This window comes from Spea bombifrons, chromosome 3 (genome assembly GCF_027358695.1).
Source record: "Spea bombifrons isolate aSpeBom1 chromosome 3, aSpeBom1.2.pri, whole genome shotgun sequence".
Lineage (NCBI taxonomy): Eukaryota > Metazoa > Chordata > Amphibia > Anura > Pelobatidae > Spea > Spea bombifrons.
In genome coordinates this window covers 19,588,720-19,607,107 of record NC_071089.1, presented here as the reverse complement: position 1 = coordinate 19,607,107, position 18,388 = coordinate 19,588,720, and the positions used below count along the sequence as shown (strand labels likewise).

The window sequence follows — 18,388 nt, the reverse complement described above, 5'->3', positions numbered from 1 at the left end:
ATCAGATATGGCTTCTCAGTTCGGTAGCTCTCCCTTACTTAATAATATTCTCAATTTAATGGGAAGCTTTATCAATGTTAGGAATCAGTCTATATCAACATATATAAAAAGAAGTATTAGTAGCCACACAAGGATAGTAGTAATCAAAAGCAACCAAACTGATATTTTTATATATAAACATTTAATATGTTTAGTTTTTCCCTGAGCAAACCACAGATAAGAATCTATTGATACTTGAAGACCAGTTCTTATGGTGGATCAAAGACTTGAAATCTCATCATCCCTGATTTTAAACAGTTAAATAATTCATTAGCAGAACAATTGCCGCCATTCTAGTGCGGGAGATATTAAATCCCTGGGTTGAGCGCTAATGGCTAAACACATACGAAGCTGCACACGACTTGCTGTTTTTGAAGATTAACCTGTCAGTGCTTGGCTTGGCTTTCTTGTTTGATGTGCTTTTAGCTGCTAAACTTCATGTGTGCTCTTTGTAAAACACCAGATTAAATCAATCGTTCTTGGGATTCGGGACTTCCTTTCAGTGGAGTGGATTTCAATTAACAGGAGAAGAACTTCCTAAAGCTTTAATATGAAGGCAAACAGCCACGTATCGAAGGAAATAAAGTGATGGAAACCGTCATATTTTCAAAAAAAATAAAGAAAAAATAAAGTTTATAAATGAAGTGAAGCAGTTTAATACTTTTTACCTTTCCATACTCATTTGGGTTGTCCACTTAAAGGGACACTTAAGCGATCATATGCAGTTTAATGCACACAATAGATGTGGGCCCTTTAAATAATAATTTTCCCATTACAAGTGCATAGAAATATTCAGTAGAATCATCCCCATATGCATTTGTCTCCTTCCCTGTCCCCCTGTAAACATATGCATTGCTTGTTCATTTTGAGATTTAAAAAAATATTATTATTTATTTTATTATAGAGTTATTTATATGCGCCTCATATTGGTTTGACAAATCTCAGAATTTCACAATAATTTTTTTTTCAAATATTTTCCTAGCACACACACACCCATATGTTTTATACGGAGCTGATGGGCAGCTATAATTTTCGATTCTGTAATTATTTAATGAGTTAGTGAGTAATTGACAGTAATAACACTTGCACAGTAAACACTATAAAGAATTATTATAATTGTGGGGAAACAATAAAGGATTTACGGAGACTGAAGATGAAACAAAAGGATATACAAAACTAATTAGTGCTTTCAGTAAAAGTACAGACGCAAAATCCTAATTTGAATTCATTGTAGAATAAATTTCAGCTATGCGGAGTAACTTCACATAAATATAATGTATTGCCAACTTTTGAGTTTAACTCATAGTCAGCTGTGGATCTGTGGGTTGATGCTCGACTGCAATAAAATAATTCCTTTTGTAATAGGTGTTCTTCTCAAGAAAGAGTGCCAGCTATAGCTTTGGTGGCAAACAGAGCCAAATGGTTGAAATATACATGTGGCACAATTACTGCACCAGAACATACTGGCAGTCTTTTTATTGTATAAAAAGACCAGGGTGTAACTGATGCCTAAAAATGTAGCTTCAGCTTAGTCATGGGTTATAGTTTTCAATAAACTCCACCCTGGGGGCAATGTGTTCAGGATGGCCACTAGCCAGGACAACACCTCCAACTCCTACATGGCCGCTGCTTAGAGGTGGGATAAGGCTTTAAGGATTCTGCGATGGTGGGTATCGCTGGGCACTTCCTCCATAGCATCTAGCTTTAAGGTACTTTTACACAACAGAAGCTTACAATCTAAGAGAGTAATGAAAAGTAGGAGTATTAGCAATTGGGGCTAAGTGGTTTCAGCATTATATGGATGTTGGAGAATTTGACAGCCCATCTTGTCTGGACAATTTTTCTTGCTCTGAAGACTCAAACCTTAATCAGTTCTTGATCTTGTCTTAGATTCAAGAGAGCCACATGCCTACCCCATGCATGTTTAAATTCCCTTATTGAGTTAACCCAGATCACTTCTTCTGGGGCATTTCACAAACAATGGCTCAACATTAATCTAGGGAACTTGTTTAACGTAAAAAAACTGCTATTAAATGATCATAATGCCTGGTTACATTTCTGGTTTCTTTGTGAACACTGTTCTTGCCCTGGAACTTAACAGGTTAAGCGACAGCCATTATAAAGAAGGCAATTTAAAAAATGAACAAGGAAGCGTTCTGAAAGATCAGGTAACTGCAGTATCGCCGAGAGCCCCTTTCATGAGATTTACACAATATGGTTATCCACAGATGTGCATTGAGAACTTGCCTGAAGAGACTTGCAAATTGCGATCATTAGTTAATTTAATACATATTTTATAGTATATAATTATTCTAGGGATAATAATGCGTATACACTTTCCTCGTAATATACCCCGCAAGCACAAAGCACATTGTTTACTAATGACTTACTTTTATAAAAGAATTGTAGCTCTTGGATTGATTAATTGGTGGCGTGAATAGTTATTCCTGGTAAGCAGCTCTGTTAAAGTTACTCAGATTACAGCCCATACATACTAAGTGAAGTTGTTAAACATTGCAGTTCCCACAGTCAGTCCTTATGACCATCTAACAATGGGTTATCCTATCTTCTCTTTAACCAGTGATACTTCTTTAAATTAAATTCTTGCAGTCCTGGAGGGTTTATATTAACAAATATAACATAGGAATAGAATAAAAAAAGAATAGAGTTTGTGATACATACTAAATCAGGTATTGTCGACTGTCAACTCTAATCAGCCCTTACATTTTTGATTCATGGGGAGGCATTTGCCCCAGTAGCACACAGAACACGTAGAGCTTTCGAAATGTCTGCAGTGGCAAATGCACATGAGAAGATCATTAAATCCTGAGTTTGGATCTCAAGACATTAGCCATTCAAAGACGAGACAGAAAACCGTTTTCAGGATACCCTTGCTGCTAAAAAAAAAAAAAAAAATGAAATACGGTGGAGCCAAAAATGACATTTCTGCTAGATCTGTGACCATGGATTTTCTTTTCCGATTCCGTGTTGGATATACAAAGCATATTTGTTCATGTTTCACTTGAGTAAATCTTACTCAATTGTCATGTTACGTAGTAGTAATGAGAAAGGCAACTCGAGTGTTTGAAAGAGGACAATGTACGCAGGTCTTTCACTGCCTTTGACAAACATAGAACACATTATTTATTATGCTCAAGCTAACCACAAGCTATTCCAATGGAGAACTATACGATTGGAATTTGTGGCAGCCTTCATTTGTTCGGGTACTCTGAATTAACTAATTTATTTGGAGTGGCCTTATCCCTGTCTACAGTTATTCTCTTTAAGCCATAGGCTATAAAGAAAAGACATTATGATTTTCCAGAAGACCTCATAAGTGGCAGTGTAACGGGAAATATCACTTGTTACACGATTCCCATGATTCTTTATATTTCATAATACATTAAAACCTCAAAATTGAGTCTTCATTCCATGAGCACATTGTTGTTTGGCTTCTTTTTAAACCACAATGATATCACCCAAATGGCCCTGTTTTACATACCCTTGAATGTTTGGCCTTGTTACAGATACACAATATGACCCACACAGGTTAAAATGGCAATTAAAGGTTAATTTCCCACTCGCGATTAGCGTCTGTGTATAAAAAGTCAATGAGTTTGTCAGCTCTCACGTGGAAGCACTGAGCAGGCTAGATACTGAGCCACGGGGCGCAGAAAAGAAGACCTGTCTAATAAAGTAATGGAACTTTATAAAGATGGAAAAGGATATTAAAAGATATCCAAAGCCTTCAAAATGCCAGTCAGCATTGTTTAATCACTATTTTTAATGAAATAAAATTTGGTCACCCAAAATGAACAAAACTAAAAATGTTACCCTGCAAGAAGATGAAATTAAAATAAATGTCTCTTCCCAAGCATCATTGTGATCAAACACCCCTAGAAACTATTCATATCACTGCCTTACTGGTGCTTGTTGATAAATGCTATTTCCATGAGACTAAATCAACTAATCTTGGCAAAGAATCAAGACAAAAAGCCTGAAACACTCACACACCTGTTCTGCTAATGGGTGTGTACACATGTTGACAAGACTTACCCTGCATCCGTTTGAAATCCAGGCCATAACACTTATTGCCAAAACAGAGTATATACTTAAGTAGAAGATTCTTTGACCTTAAAAAAGGACAATGAAAACAAAGATATCGTCTCAACTATAAATTTCCCAAAACGTATCCTGGGAGCATTTTGATTTCTTTAATTTGTTCTTAGGGCAATGAATGTCAACGGATAATTTGTTTTTATGAGAAATACATGTGGATACAAGAGTTTTAGAATCTGTCATCACCAGCCACTAAATCAATTCTGCTTGGTATGAAACAAAAAACATGAGTTATTCAAAATGTCTTCTTCCCAACGGGCATCTTACCGCTCATCCTTAATGAAGAGTTTGCCAATTTTTTATTTTTTTTTCCTCAATTTTACTTTATTCATACTGTATTTTTAGACTAGATAAGGCCATACATATGCATTATGTGCCACTAGGAGCCGACATTTTAAACTTTCATTTCAAAGGATATCTATCTGGTTGGTTTGGAAAGGTGAAGAGATGGGGGCGCTTCAAAACAGGATATTTGTTCTGCTGAGATTGTGAGTTTCACTAAAGGATGTCATGCTCATACAATTTCATCACAATAGTTATTAAATAAAAAAAAAAAACATTCCGTATATACTTTTTCAATCAGTATGAGGCTAATAAATATGCTGGTGTCTCAAATTCCCAGCAGTTTGCACCGACTGTCCATGTGACAGATTCCATGAAACACGCTCCATGGTGCTTACCTTGAGTGTCCTGCGATAGATTTAGAAAAACCCACCTTACTTTGCGTTGTACCCCAAACTTTTCACTAAATAACTTTATAGAAAGCTCGTTTTCAAGATGAGATATTGGTAACATTTATTATGCATTCTGGTCAAATCTGATAAGGGCTAAATAAAATGCGTACACAGCTAACAGTATGTTAACTGAGCAATTTAATTTGTTTGTACACACAGAGTCCAGAGAGCCATAAATCTGTACAATAATGATAAAGTAAACAAAAAAACAAAAAAAGGATTTTTGTCTAATAATTTTGCGTGGAAAGCCTATTTGCTCTTTGTCTTTGGTTTGCAGGCTTTTTTGGCTGAAAGTCCCTGCTCGGCCTCTGGGTCACACAGCGCATGTTTTATAAATCTTTGTGCAGCTCCTTTGTCGAGTCTGGCAGCTTTCTTGCGATCTGCAATTTCTTTGACTCTGTTCATGTAACTTCTTATTCTTTCCTAGAACACACAACATTTTTGTTCATATTATTCATAAAGTCCTACAATCCAAATGTCTATTGTCTAAAAGAAACATTTTAAAATGCAGTCACTGCACAGGATATACACACCTTATTAGGCGACAGTTCATAAAAAAACAAACAAAAAAAGTACAAAAATATTTATCTAAGTAAAAAAAAAAAAAAAAGATGTCTGTGTAGTTAACATGGTGAACTAAATATGCAAAATGAAGATGAAATGTGCACTGCCCATTGATGCCCATCAATCTGGGAAGGGTTATTACATTATTTGGAAATGGCTTTAAGTCCATGATTCTACAGTGAGAAAGATTATGCAAAAAGTAAAAAAAAAAAATAAAAAAAAAAAAAAAAATTCAAAACCTTCCCAGGAGTGGACGTCGTGAAAACCAAACATAGTACAAACACCTCATCCCAACTGTCCAGCACGGTGGTGGAGGGGTGATGATTGGGGCTTGTTTTGCAGACAGAGGATCTGAGAGTCATTGAGTCTACCATGTACTCCTCTGTATACCAAAGTATTCTAGAGTTAAATTTGAGGCCACCTGCCCGACCACTAAAGCTTGGCCGGAATTGGGTCATCCAACAGGACATTGATCCCAAGGTTACCAGCAAATCTACAACAGAATGGCTGAAAAATAAAAGAATCATGGTGTTGCAATGGCCCGGTTAAAGTCCAGACCTCAACCAGATTTAAATGCTTAGGCGGGACCTCAAGAGAGCTGTGCATAAACAAACTCAATGAACTGAAGCAACATTGTAAAGAAGAGTGGGCCAAAATTCCTCCGCAATGATGTAAGAGACTAATATAGAAGTTATACAGAAAACAATTACTTCAAGTTTTTGCTGCTAAAGGTGGTTCTACAACCTATTGAATCATAAGGTCATTTTTCACACATGGATTCTGCATTTTTGCTTTATTTTTGTTGAATAAATCATGCCACGGTGTAATTTGTCGTGGTTCTGAGTTCGTATTTACCTATACTGTCAGAGATGTTAAGGAGTATACTGTGCTTGTATCCACAAAAAATACTTTTGGAGAATTCCTACAGAGATTTCTGTTTTTCTCTTTGGCACTTGGACACAGAACATTTTAATATGATCGTGGATGAAAACAGATGGATAAACAGCTATCACAATTAAAAAACACATTGTGAGAAGCGAACAAATTGTAAAAAAAGATGAAAGAAATATATCGTCTCACGAAATATACCAATTTTATATTTTGCTTGGCTCTGAATTTTTTCATATAAAAATCTACATTTCCATGTTTCATATCCATTATTATTCCTGTGTGACAAGTCAAAATGGAACCAGTTCATTTTAATTTATAATATTTCATAGTTTTAAATCAATGATATGCTTTGATGTTCTCTGCTGGCAGGAATTGTGAAATATAGACCATATATATTCAATCTGTTCATTCAACTTAATGGAATACAAAGACAAACCTGAGAGATTTATTACAAGTTGTAAATATGTCACTTATACAGGATTACTGGACAGTACACAGGCGGTGGATGCCAAAAAAGCTTTTAGCTTTGTTGCAGAACAAAATTCTTTACCGTTGAGAAAATGAATTAATAAAGGAATTGGATGTTGGTTGTAGGAGTGAATGGGTGCATGTGTGTGAAGGCTCGCTAGGAAGAAGGATACTTTGTACTTTGCTAGTAAATCAGTTAGCGTCATTAAGGGAGTAACACAGAAAATGGATACAGATCAGCATTTATACAAGGATCACCTTTATATAATATTGTTGCACCAAAAAAGGAACTATCTGGGAGAACAAGCCTTATGGAGTGACTACCCAAATCGTTATTCAAAATCAAGTTCTTACCAGACCTGTCATTGTATTAGTTCCAAAGAAGGTTTAATGACATAAAAATAAAGAAGCTTTAAAAAGCTTTTTTTAAAAATAAATAAATAAAAAAAAAAAGCTTTTATCAGTGCCTGCTTATATGTCACATGTCAAAAAAAATCCCTAAAAGAAATATGAAGGCAAGACTGATGATTATGACAACTAAAGGAATTATTTCTGAGAAGGAATTTGGTATGTAACAGAACTAGGGATAACGTTTCTAATAATGCATTTAATTATAATAGTTTTATATGTTCAGGTGGGACAGTGTCTTTCGTACATTGGTATCAGGCAAGGCTATTGGTTTCTGTGATGTCACAAAATTGTTGAATATATTCATATTGATTTTGGTCGTATCATTTTAACGCTATAATGTAAATAATAAATTAAGCAGATCACCATAGAATATGATTGCCCAGAACACCTCAAGGGCTGCCGCTCCTGGACCTTCTAGACCAGAACAGAAATGCCACCAAAGTTTGGGGTTTGCTTAACGTGTAATCAAATACAATATTCAGGTGTGGAGAGAGGAAAAAAAAAAAGTTATTGCCCCCACCTCTTAAACTCAACACAATAAATGGGACTTCATATAGTTCCAGGACCAACAGTTTCCAAAAACAGAAAATGTTAGCAGGATCATGATCAGCTTTAAAAATGGAGAGGCAATCTCATTACCCAACTGCTAGAATCATATTTTTATATTGCCCAAAAATCAGCACTCTGCCACCCTTCTTATAGATGGCCAGCTCATCAGGTTGGAAGATTCCATACAAATGTAATTCTTCAGATTTACTGTAAAGGAATGATGCCAAGGTCTGTTGGCTCATGGCCGAATCTTAAATCTCTATCTTTGTGCTAAACCTTACTGTTCTAATTATTTTATTTGTCATGGTTTTTCTTTGGAGATGATGGATAGTGGTGCTGGCTGTGATGTTCTCATTCCTGTAGTTTCAACAAGATATATATCGCTTCAAAGAAAATATAATGCTGCTGGTTACAGCTGTATAATTTACACACAGCTGCTAGAAGCAAGATTTATTCGGCTTCATTCTTAAAAGGGAGGGCGAGGGCAAAAAGATTTCACAGGACCATTTCTCTACTGCTTCAAGACCAGGAGTGGAATGAGGAACACAGATTTTATGGTTTTGTAATACCATCTGAAGGCTTTGCGTGTGTTTACTTCTAATCAAACATACAGCCGCAAGGGTGTCTACAGTAACACAGCCAGTATGTATGTATGTTTTACTCATTTTCTTTTCAGTGCCTATTGGCAAATATGTGCTGGAAAGGGCCAAACCTCACTCAGACATTTTATCCTCCTGAATACATCCCCCACGTGGCTAAAACTATTAACAGAGGGAGGGCTGGTTATTTTTATATAGTAATGTATATTGTATTATTGAAAAATGAAACGCGATAGATATCAGCACACTCACATCCATCTTCACCAAAACCAAAAGTTAATTTTAACATATATATTTTTTATTTATTACCGTATATTCCGGCGTATAAGACGACTGGGCGTATAAGACACAAAAAGAGAGGTTGGAATGCAGCACTCAGCAGTGAAATGGTGCACTAGCCAGGGTACCACCAAGTCCCTCAATAAATCCAAAATAAAGAAGCAGAGGCTCAGCACAACGTTTCGACGCACAGGTTTGAGAAAGACCTGTGCGTCGAAACGTTGCCTGTGTGAAATAAACTCACCTTATCATTTGAAGTGCTGAGCCTCTGCTTCTTTATTTTGGGCGTATAAGACGACCCCCAACTTTTACAGTTCAAATATAGAGTTTGGACTATACTCGCCGTAGAAGACTACCCTCTACCCAGCATACAACAACCAGCCAATCACGGCAAGCAATGTACCTTACCGGTGATTTGCTGACATACATACATGCACTGCCCTTACACACACACACACATATACATACATATATATACATATATATATATATATATATATACACACACACACACACACACACACACACACACACACACACACACACACACGCTTACAAATACACTGACCATATCACACCAACATACATACACTGCACTCACACCCCTTTCTCCCCATCTCTTACCTTATCTTCTGTATTCTTTCTTCCATCCAGTTGTGGGAGCGCGAGGTCTGGCACTTCAGACCTCAGCTTCCCTGCTCCCTCATCACTACGCGCCGGCAATTGAGGCCGAGCGCCGGGACATGACGTCATCCCTGCGCTCGGCTTCAATAGCCGGCGCGTAGTGATTAGAGAGCAGGGAAGCCGAGGTCTGAAGTGCCAGACCTCGAGTTCCCTAATGTCGGGCTAGTTAGAGGGAGGTCGTGATCTCCCCAACCAGCCCTGCTGATCAGGGCTAGTTGGGGGAGATCACGATCTTGCACCTACCTCGGCGCAACCCTGAAGACCGGCCCAGCGGAGGCGGCTTCTTCACTCGCCCCTCCCCTAGAGATTGGTGGCTTCGTGGGAACCTCCGGCTTGGTAAGTACCCGGCGGATGCATTTCTTAGGGGTTTCTAAGTTAGTACCCGGCGTATAAGACGACCCCCCACTTTTAAGAAGATTTTCTGGGGTTAAAAAGTCGTCTTATACGCCGGTATATACGGTATCTTCGATTTATACAACTTATGCAGCACTTCCTACAGTATGGCAAAGCTAAAACTGACATATAGATGGAGATTTTGATAAGAACAACATGATGCACTCTTAAAGCAGAATCTGATTTTATTTTGATGGGAAAAAAATTCCTAATGTTAAACTTCATCATACCTGATGTTTAGTGCATGTTCACTTGCCCCCTTTTTGTGTGAAAACACAAAAGCATGTGTCCTTTCTCTGGGTCAATTTCCACAGTATTTAGTAGCCCTGCTCTCAATATTATATGTTAAGATTAGGAATTTAATGTTTTACCAGCTCTTCTTTGACCGGATGCTCCTTAGGATTGACTCCTTGTGTGACCAAATATACTGTTAAATAAAAATAAAAAATGAAGATAAAAAAACATGCATTATTTGCCTTTATTCATTAATCAAGTGCAAACTGGCATATTTACTAGTCGCAATTAAATTACAGCAAATGCAGTGTTATAAGAGTTAAAACAGCAGTGATTATGGAGTTATTAAATGGTTAAAATCTGCAAAGAAATAGGGCTTAAATGCCGTTTTATTTCTATGTATGTCTAAATTAATCCACTTACCCCAAAAAAGTGAATTTAATGTGTATGCTGAAACCAAATCTAATTTTGCTTGTTCCAAAGGATCTACCTGCAATAAAAAAGTGCAACATCAATTGTCAATTAACCAGCCAAAAACAAACTAGCAAACAGTACAGCCCTTCATATGTTGTGTCAGTATGCCTCTTTTCTACCCAAACCGTTACACCCCACTCTGAAGTTAAATACCTAAAAAGACTGGGTGCATTTGCACACAGGTACAAAACAAAATATAAGTAGAGGTTTGTTGCAACTTGAGCTTTAAATCAAGCTTGTGTCATTAAAAATTGCAGACATACGTATTTTATATAGGGCTGCAACAACTAATCGATAAAATCGATGATGAAATTCATTGGCAACAAATTTCATTATCGATTAGTTGAATTGGTTTTATCGAAGATGAGGGGTTTTTTTCCTAGAACAAATGCTCTTAAAAATACACCTCTTATAATCTGACCACAAACCGAGGTCAGATAACAACACTAAGATCCAGATCCTACGCAGCACTGCAGGGGACCTGGATCTTTCTCTTCGGCATCCGGTGGGTGTGCGATACACGCAGACATCCTCCGCTGCTGCTGGCACTTCCACCGGGGCTTCTATGATGGAGCACCAGCATGATATGACCTTCCAGTGCTCCAGTATAGAAGCCCCGGTGGAAGTACCGGCCAGCAAGCAGCGGAGGTTGCCTGCGCGTCTCTGGCAGCCGGGTCCACGTCTGTGCCGGTCCACAACCTCCGCTACTCCCAGCACTTCCGCTGGGGCCCCTATGATGGAGCACCGACGTCACATGACCTTCCGGTGCTCAGTCATAGAAGCTCCAGAAAAAGCTCCAGCCAGCAGTTTGTCTACACGCATCGCGCAGACGTTCACCGGCTGTCCCTACTAGACACCAAGGAATATGGAGCACAGGGGTAAGTTGGGGGGGGGCTTAGGCAGAGTGGCATATCAGAGGTGTATGAGGCATATCAGAGGGCACTATGACATATAGGCATATTTGGGGTGGGCAGAAGAGTATACCCCCCCACATGATGTGTACAGTGATTTTTATTGGCTTTGTGCAGACTACATGTATGTACAACCACATTTTGGATACATTTACTAATTGGGTACCGGCTTTCAATAAAAAAGCGGTATGGTGTTACTTAAGGTGGCATGGCATATAAAAGAAAAATAGTATTTTTGATTTTCTTCTATTACATCATGTTATATGAGGCATGGTTTGCCTAATGAATAACCAGCTAGACACTTAAATGGCTAAAAGGTTTTGTAGAAGTGATATTGGTATAAAATTACAAAAAGAATAAGGAGAATGCAGAGATTGGTCAGAATAGGCAGAGCATATAAAGCGGTGGACAGGGCTGCCATTAACTAACCCCCTTTGATTCACATGTCCTGCTAAAATACACACTAGACAGTAGGTGGGAGGAAGGAAGTTATTTCCTGAAGCCTTGGATTAAACTGGTATAACTGAGCCCATAGTATAGCACTGAGATTCAGTTGCCCCTGGTCAGTAACGAAAGTAAACACAACTATGACAATGTCTTGTTGCTCCCCTACTACTGAATTAGAGCAAACAGGATTGCAGTGTTCTGTAAAACCATTAAATTATCTGATGCTACCAAAGACACTGTTCAGCAAAGGCTTGATGGGATGGGAAATATATGGAAACATGATCTCTGGTGTCTTCAAAGCGTATGTGTCTTAACAAGCACGACAAATAAGGTTTATCGCAAGATACCACTGATACTTCATTTGTGTAAGAATTACTACCGTGTTTCCCCGATAGTAAGACACCCCCGATTGTAAGACGTATCGGGGGTTTCAGAGGGGTCGGCTAATATAAGCCGTACCCCGAAAGTAAGACATATGTCTTACTTTCGGGGAAACACGGGGGATTTGCCGGGTCCGCCACTCTAAGGGGCCGGGAAGTCCCCACCAAGGCCGGCCTTACGTGTCTGCGGCCGCACAGGATTTAAATTAAAACATCGGGGGTTTTTTTTAACTTTATTTAACATCCTCCATGTTAAATAAAGTTTTTTTAACTTTATTTAACATGGAGGATGTTAAATAAAGTTGAAAAAAAAACCCGATGTTTTTATTTAAACCCTGTGCGGCCGCAGACCCCTAAGGCCGGCCCCTTAGAGCAGGGCCGACCTTTGGGGTGTGCGACCGCACAGGGCGCCACACTCCAGCTGGTGCCAACCTGCGGCACCCGGCACCCCTCCAGAGACGGACAGTAATGTCCGCCGCTGGAGGAGCAGGCTCGCAAGGGAGCGGTATCGGAGGTCTTTAACAGACCTCCGGCTCCCTTGAGTGATTTTAAGCCGGGTTCAACCCGGCTTAAAATCACTCAAGGGAGCCGGAGGTCTGTTAATGACCTCCGATACCGCTCCCTTGTGATCTGCGCGGCAACAGCTGTTGTGCGCCGGGGTTTCTTGTCAGATCCCGGCGCACAACACTGAAGCCGCGCCCACCGCTGTCCGTGCCCTCTGACCCGGAAGGAGACAAGAACTGAAGAAGAGGAGCGAAGAGGAGGAAAAGAAGCTGAAAGAAGAAAGGAAAGGTAGGAAAGCATTAAGTGAGAGTGGATTGGTGTATATGTGTGTGTGGATTGGTGTATGTGTGTGTGGATTGGTGTATATGTGTGTGGATTGGTGTATATGTGTGTGGATTGGTGTATATGTGTGTGGATTGGTATATGTGTGTGTGGATTGGTGTATATGTGTGTGTGGATTGGTGTATATGTGTGTGTGGATTGGTGTATATATGTGTGTGGATTGGTGTATATATGTGTGTGGATTGGTGTATATGTGTGTGGATTGGTATATGTGTGTGGATTAGTGTATATGTGTGTGGATTTGTGTATACGTGTGGATTGGTGTATATGTGTGTGGATTGGTATACGTGTGGATTGGTAGGTGTGTTGATTGGTAAGTGTGTGAGAGTGATGGGTGTTATGCTGTACCATTTCCAATGTCTTTTTCATGATCTAATTATGCTCTAAAAGTACATCATAACTCCCATCACTCTCAATTTTTTCCCAATATAAGACATACCCCGAAAGTAAGACATAGTGGGGCTTTTAGGGATAAAAAGAAAGTAAGACACTGTCTTACTTTCGGGGAAACACGGTAGTAGTATATACCCTTTGAAGGAGCTCAGGTCTTGAAACGGACATCATTCTGTTCAACATGTCATCTACTGAGCCAACAGAATTTTCAAAAGCTGAAAGGTACTCGTGGATTTCGGTGGGGTACTCTTCGGCAACCATTTCTTCATCAGCCATCTTGGTCTGAAACCATAAAAGAAAGGTATTCAGAAATGTATTTAAATAAGTTCCATGCATTCAGCACCCACATCGTATTGCCCCAAAAATATTAGCAAAAATACAATGGGATGTTATAGAAAAGTCAACTGACTGTAGTATGCTCTCCTTCCTACTTGCAGTCACTGTTATTTTGCAACACTTGATTTTAAGGGCTATGAATACTGAAAGCATTACAACTGCTAATGTGAGCGGCTCAGCAAGAAAATATTTCATAAATATGATTTCACCAGGATACATGAAACTAACAAAAACACACTGAAAACCAAGCGCCAAATGCCAAAACCAACAATCCCATGGCACGTTCGCACCAACAGAGGATGCCAAAAACGCAGACCTCACACAAAAAAACCCTCAAATGTCCTGAGGGTAATCCTGTTCCTAATCCTTTAAATTTGATTGTGTTAGGTAAGGGAGTGGTGAATAAGAAATACAGTTGAGATTCTATAACAGGATACAACTGGAAGGAATTGAGAAATCTCAAGCACGTACACATCGTGATGCGTACACTTTTGATCTCTTGTAATAACAAGCAAGTAAAGGGCATAGATCACACTTGGCACAATCCAAAAATACGTATTTTGCCGTTGCCAGGTAACAAAGCTCTGTACCAAATATTTTTGTAACACGTATGGATAACATTTAAAGTATTCCATATCATTCCAACACAAGACCTTCACCTAGGTATTTACAAATAAAGCTAGGTTTTTAAAATTAGACAAAAAAAAACAAAAAAAAACACATACATATTACGCAAAACTGCCATGATCTATGGGATTCTGCATATGCAGGGAGAGAGGACCCCACCACCACCACCACCACCACCATACACAAAGGGCTTCCACTGGTTTCAGATGGAGGGTTACCCTGCCACTGCCAAAACAAGACTAGTGCGGACAGTTTGCTTTTCCTAAAGAGGCGATTGCCTTTATTATAAGCCAGTACTGAAGCTCGCTGTGCCATGTTTGAAGGTTAAAGTATCTATCGTTTATGTGTACATGAACCTGTGCCTACATTAATGTTCATGATCTTGGTTGTTTAAAAATGGTTGTCGGCTGGTCCTAATGTTCCATTTGTACAACCCAGGGGGAACCCACAGCATGGAGTGAAAAATCAGCCTGGAACACATTGCTCCCCAATCCCACGGTTCCCTCTTGGTGACTGGGCTTATCGAAATTTACTTCTACCCTTATTTGGCTTGTAAACTGTTAAAAGTAATGCAATAAATACAATAGGATTAAGGCTAACACTGAATTAAGTTAGCTAAAAGCGAAATCAAGAATAAAAATGCTTTTGCATAACCACACTATTTTCTTTTATGACAGATGACACAATCGACTTTGTGTTCTCTCCTCATGTCATAAACCCAATTTTCTTAATCTTTAAGTCTAATAATAATTATTACATTGAGAAAGAGCTTTATTGCACGCTAGGACATTCAATACAATGTAAATCAGGGTTAAAAAAGGGTTTCCACCGAGTCAGTAACTCACAACTGATAAAGATAAAACTTATGGTCTGTTATTCTAAGTAGTATTTGTCTTCCCAGGACCAAGCCAAAGAACCGCCTTGGATTCACTTTGCGAGTTGAGCCAGGCTAAGAACGTCTTGAAGGATATAGGCTCTCATGCTTGGACCACAAGGACTTCCAGTCTGATGAAAGGTGTGCTTTCTGACACTTCAATGATACCGTCAGCTCATTTGTGTTACGTTATTCTATACACAAATGTTTTTAGACATTTTGCATATTAGACAGTACTTTGGCAATGCTTCCATTTACCACAATGGAAAGTAAATGAAACAATATTTTGTTAACTATCTTCTCCAAAAGTCATAGAAAAGGTCAGGTCACATCCAGCATGCCAATTCCATCCTCCCCAGGAGAAGGCATCTTTCATTTGCAGGTACATTTTAATTTCTACAGGAAACAGCCAAAACGAGACGACTAACCACATCAAGGGCATTTAACGACTGGCAGCCTCCAGCAAACGTAAACTGAAATATTAATGCATCTGCTTGGCAATAGGGGTTTCCTTAGAAGAGATTACGGGCACCGCGTCAAGTCAAACAATCTTTCGTTTCTCGGGATTCATAAGCACACAGCCAATAATGACTACATGTCCTTTCCACTAGTTTGGAAAATATCTACTTATATCAGCTGTTGCTGTGCCATATTATTTCAGAACTTGTTACCATAATCCATTTCTCAAAAAAATTGTTCCTTTCAGCAGGATTTTGATGAGAAACCCTACTCTACGTGACTAGATCCTTCCCTTGTGCTGACAAAAAGCTTGTTTAACCGACTCTTATCCTGACCATACACTGAATGGGTTCATTGCAAGATGTCCCATCAACTTCTTTTGTGGCGGAAGCTGCATAGGCACACAGTAACCCTTTCAGTGCCAGGCCTTACTATGTATTCATCCTTAGAAGGGGTGTCAGGTACATAAAACTGTCTCTTTCAAAAGGACTTTTTACCTACACAAATAGCAGAAGAAGCCTGATGTGGATCACTTTTCTGAAATCATAAACAAAGTACTGCTTAAAACGCTACTACAAAAGATAATAGAAACATCTGCAAAGGGGTCTTAACTTCTTTAACGCACCCTTAAATGATAAAACATGTGGCACACGCATAGAGGAAGATAAATAGACTTTAGCATCAACAAATGAACCCTTTCACTGCTGGATGAAAACAGCTGCCAGGATTGCAACTTAATTTAGCACTTTGGTTTTCTCCCCAAAGTATGGAATCTAGAGGGGTCGGTGAATCTGGCCAGGCATCTCCAAAGCAGTTACGCAAAGTTTGAAAAGAGGACTTTATTGTGATTGCAGCCAACACGCATCTTGCTTGTTGTCCTATTTTATCATTTGATACGGATTTGAGGATCAGTTTTCAAACTTTGCACCATCAAGCAGAGGACAACAATGTTATCAATCATCTCTGGACTTGCGGTGTTCTTTCCATCACCTCTTAAAAAGCACACAGATATCGAGAGGTTTATTAACTACACTAAGGAGTAGATAGAATGTCATTTCATTAACTATGTGCATAAAGTGTAATATAGCACCTGATCTGTACACAGACAGTATGAATATGGGTAAAGCAACCATTTATCGTTAATGATGTGCATTTTCAGTGACTGCACCCCAAGTAAGATCCGAGAAAGACGTTTTCAGGCAGACATTAAACGGATACCGAACCGGCAGCGACCCACAATATACAATACGCAGCACTTACCTACACTCTATGGCACACAGAAACGTGCCGCAATATTTAAAAACTCTCGCAGTTATATGCTGAAACAGATCAGATTTCTGAAGGAAGCATTTATTTATTAAATACCTAAGAAGGAAACCCGTTAAATATAGCCATTCGGAACATTACGAGAAAACATGTTTCGGTTTTGTGACTAGTGTTCCAACTTAACACTCGGTAACGCACAGTTCTTTACACATAATACATTCGAACCCGCCCCAAACCACGAACTAACTAAAATGAAATATACATCGTTATTATTTGTATAGATATACCTGTTCTCAGTCTCTTGCACACGCGTGCAGCTTTTTCCTGGTCGCGGTGGATATACGTCACAGGCCTCTTGCAATGCAGTATGGGATATGAAGTTTTTTTCTCCAAATAAGTTCTTCGTTCGTTACTGCCGTTACTATCGTTAGTCCAACACGAAGATGACTAATTGTAGTCTAGCTATGAAGTTTCGTGCAGTGGCGAAACAAAAATGCCGCCCACACCCGCAAGAATTACACACACACACACACACACACACACAAGCACACGCAGTAACATATTACTTACACGCACACATACACATACGTACACACTAAATCATACTACTACCTACACACAGTAACAAACACAGTAGGGTACTTCCACAATACACAATAGCGCATGCATGAAATAAAAAATGAGGTTTGAGGAGCTGTTTCTTAATGTGAAACTTTTATTAAATATAGTCTATTAAAACAATGAACATTTATTGGTCACGGCTGCATGGCACGCTGCTTTCAAGAAGCACAGCATGGTCTCTTAGTGTAGCAATTGGCAGTAATTCCTTATATTATTTGTAAGAGACATGCATAAGTTAAAGCGACACCTAGATGTGTTTTTTTCCCCTCCATGAATCTTGGTAAAGTCACACTCACATTACCTCATAAAGCTTGATTATGTCATAAAAAGGCGAAGCTAAAAAAGCTGGTGCCTGCAGCAAAGGAGCTCAGAGGTAGAAGAGAGGATCTTAAATTATCTAGACATGTTCAGGATTAGGGTTTAGGGATCCATCCTTGCTTTCGGGCAGCACAGTACATTATCAGTTCTTGACTAATGTTTGTGCGGATGTGTTGTTTCTCCTTAATCCAGGAAAAAGTAACCCATCACATTTTTCAGGGGGTCATAAAGGAATGCTTTGCTTGAAATACAGTGACAACCTTTGTGCCTTTATGGGGCTTTTCTGGAAGTGACGTCCTACTGAACGTTGCTAGAAGAAGCGGCACCCGCCAGTCTTCCACACCCTGTCCGTTGTGGTAAGTGAGCTCGACAACTAGTTCTAGGGAAGGATTTCTTTAGGCCCTTTTAAGTCCCTAAAGTTTATTATTAAGCACAAAACATTTTTTAGTTCTTGACTAAAGTTTTTACGGAT

At 39.0% G+C, this 18,388-nt stretch overlaps 1 protein-coding gene across 1 annotated transcript; it reads right to left on the bottom strand.

The window, feature by feature from the left end:
* Positions 1–5,112: 5,112 nt before the first annotated feature.
* Positions 5,113–17,338, bottom strand: C1D (C1D nuclear receptor corepressor). The gene is made up of 5 exons (XM_053459284.1): positions 17,265–17,338; positions 13,551–13,697; positions 10,388–10,454; positions 10,102–10,157; positions 5,113–5,315 (listed from the first exon to the last, which is right to left on the bottom strand). Exons 2-5 carry the CDS (start codon positions 13,689–13,691, stop codon positions 5,142–5,144), a joined length of 438 nt encoding a protein of 145 aa, XP_053315259.1. The 5' UTR covers positions 13,692–13,697; positions 17,265–17,338; the 3' UTR covers positions 5,113–5,141.
* Positions 17,339–18,388: the final 1,050 nt, after the last annotated feature.

Bases quoted from the DNA above. Each gene is read 5' to 3' on its own strand.
- C1D (XM_053459284.1), bottom strand. From the start codon at position 13,691: ATGGCTGATGAAGAAATGGTTGCCGAAGAGTACCCCACCGAAATCCAC. The intron at 10,455-13,550 runs GTATATACTACT...TTTTTATTGCAG, and splicing joins GACCTGAGCTCCTTCAAAGG to GTAGATCCTTTGGAACAAGC. The intron at 10,158-10,387 runs GTAAGTGGATTA...TTTATTTAACAG, and splicing joins ATTAAATTCACTTTTTTGGG to TATATTTGGTCACACAAGGA.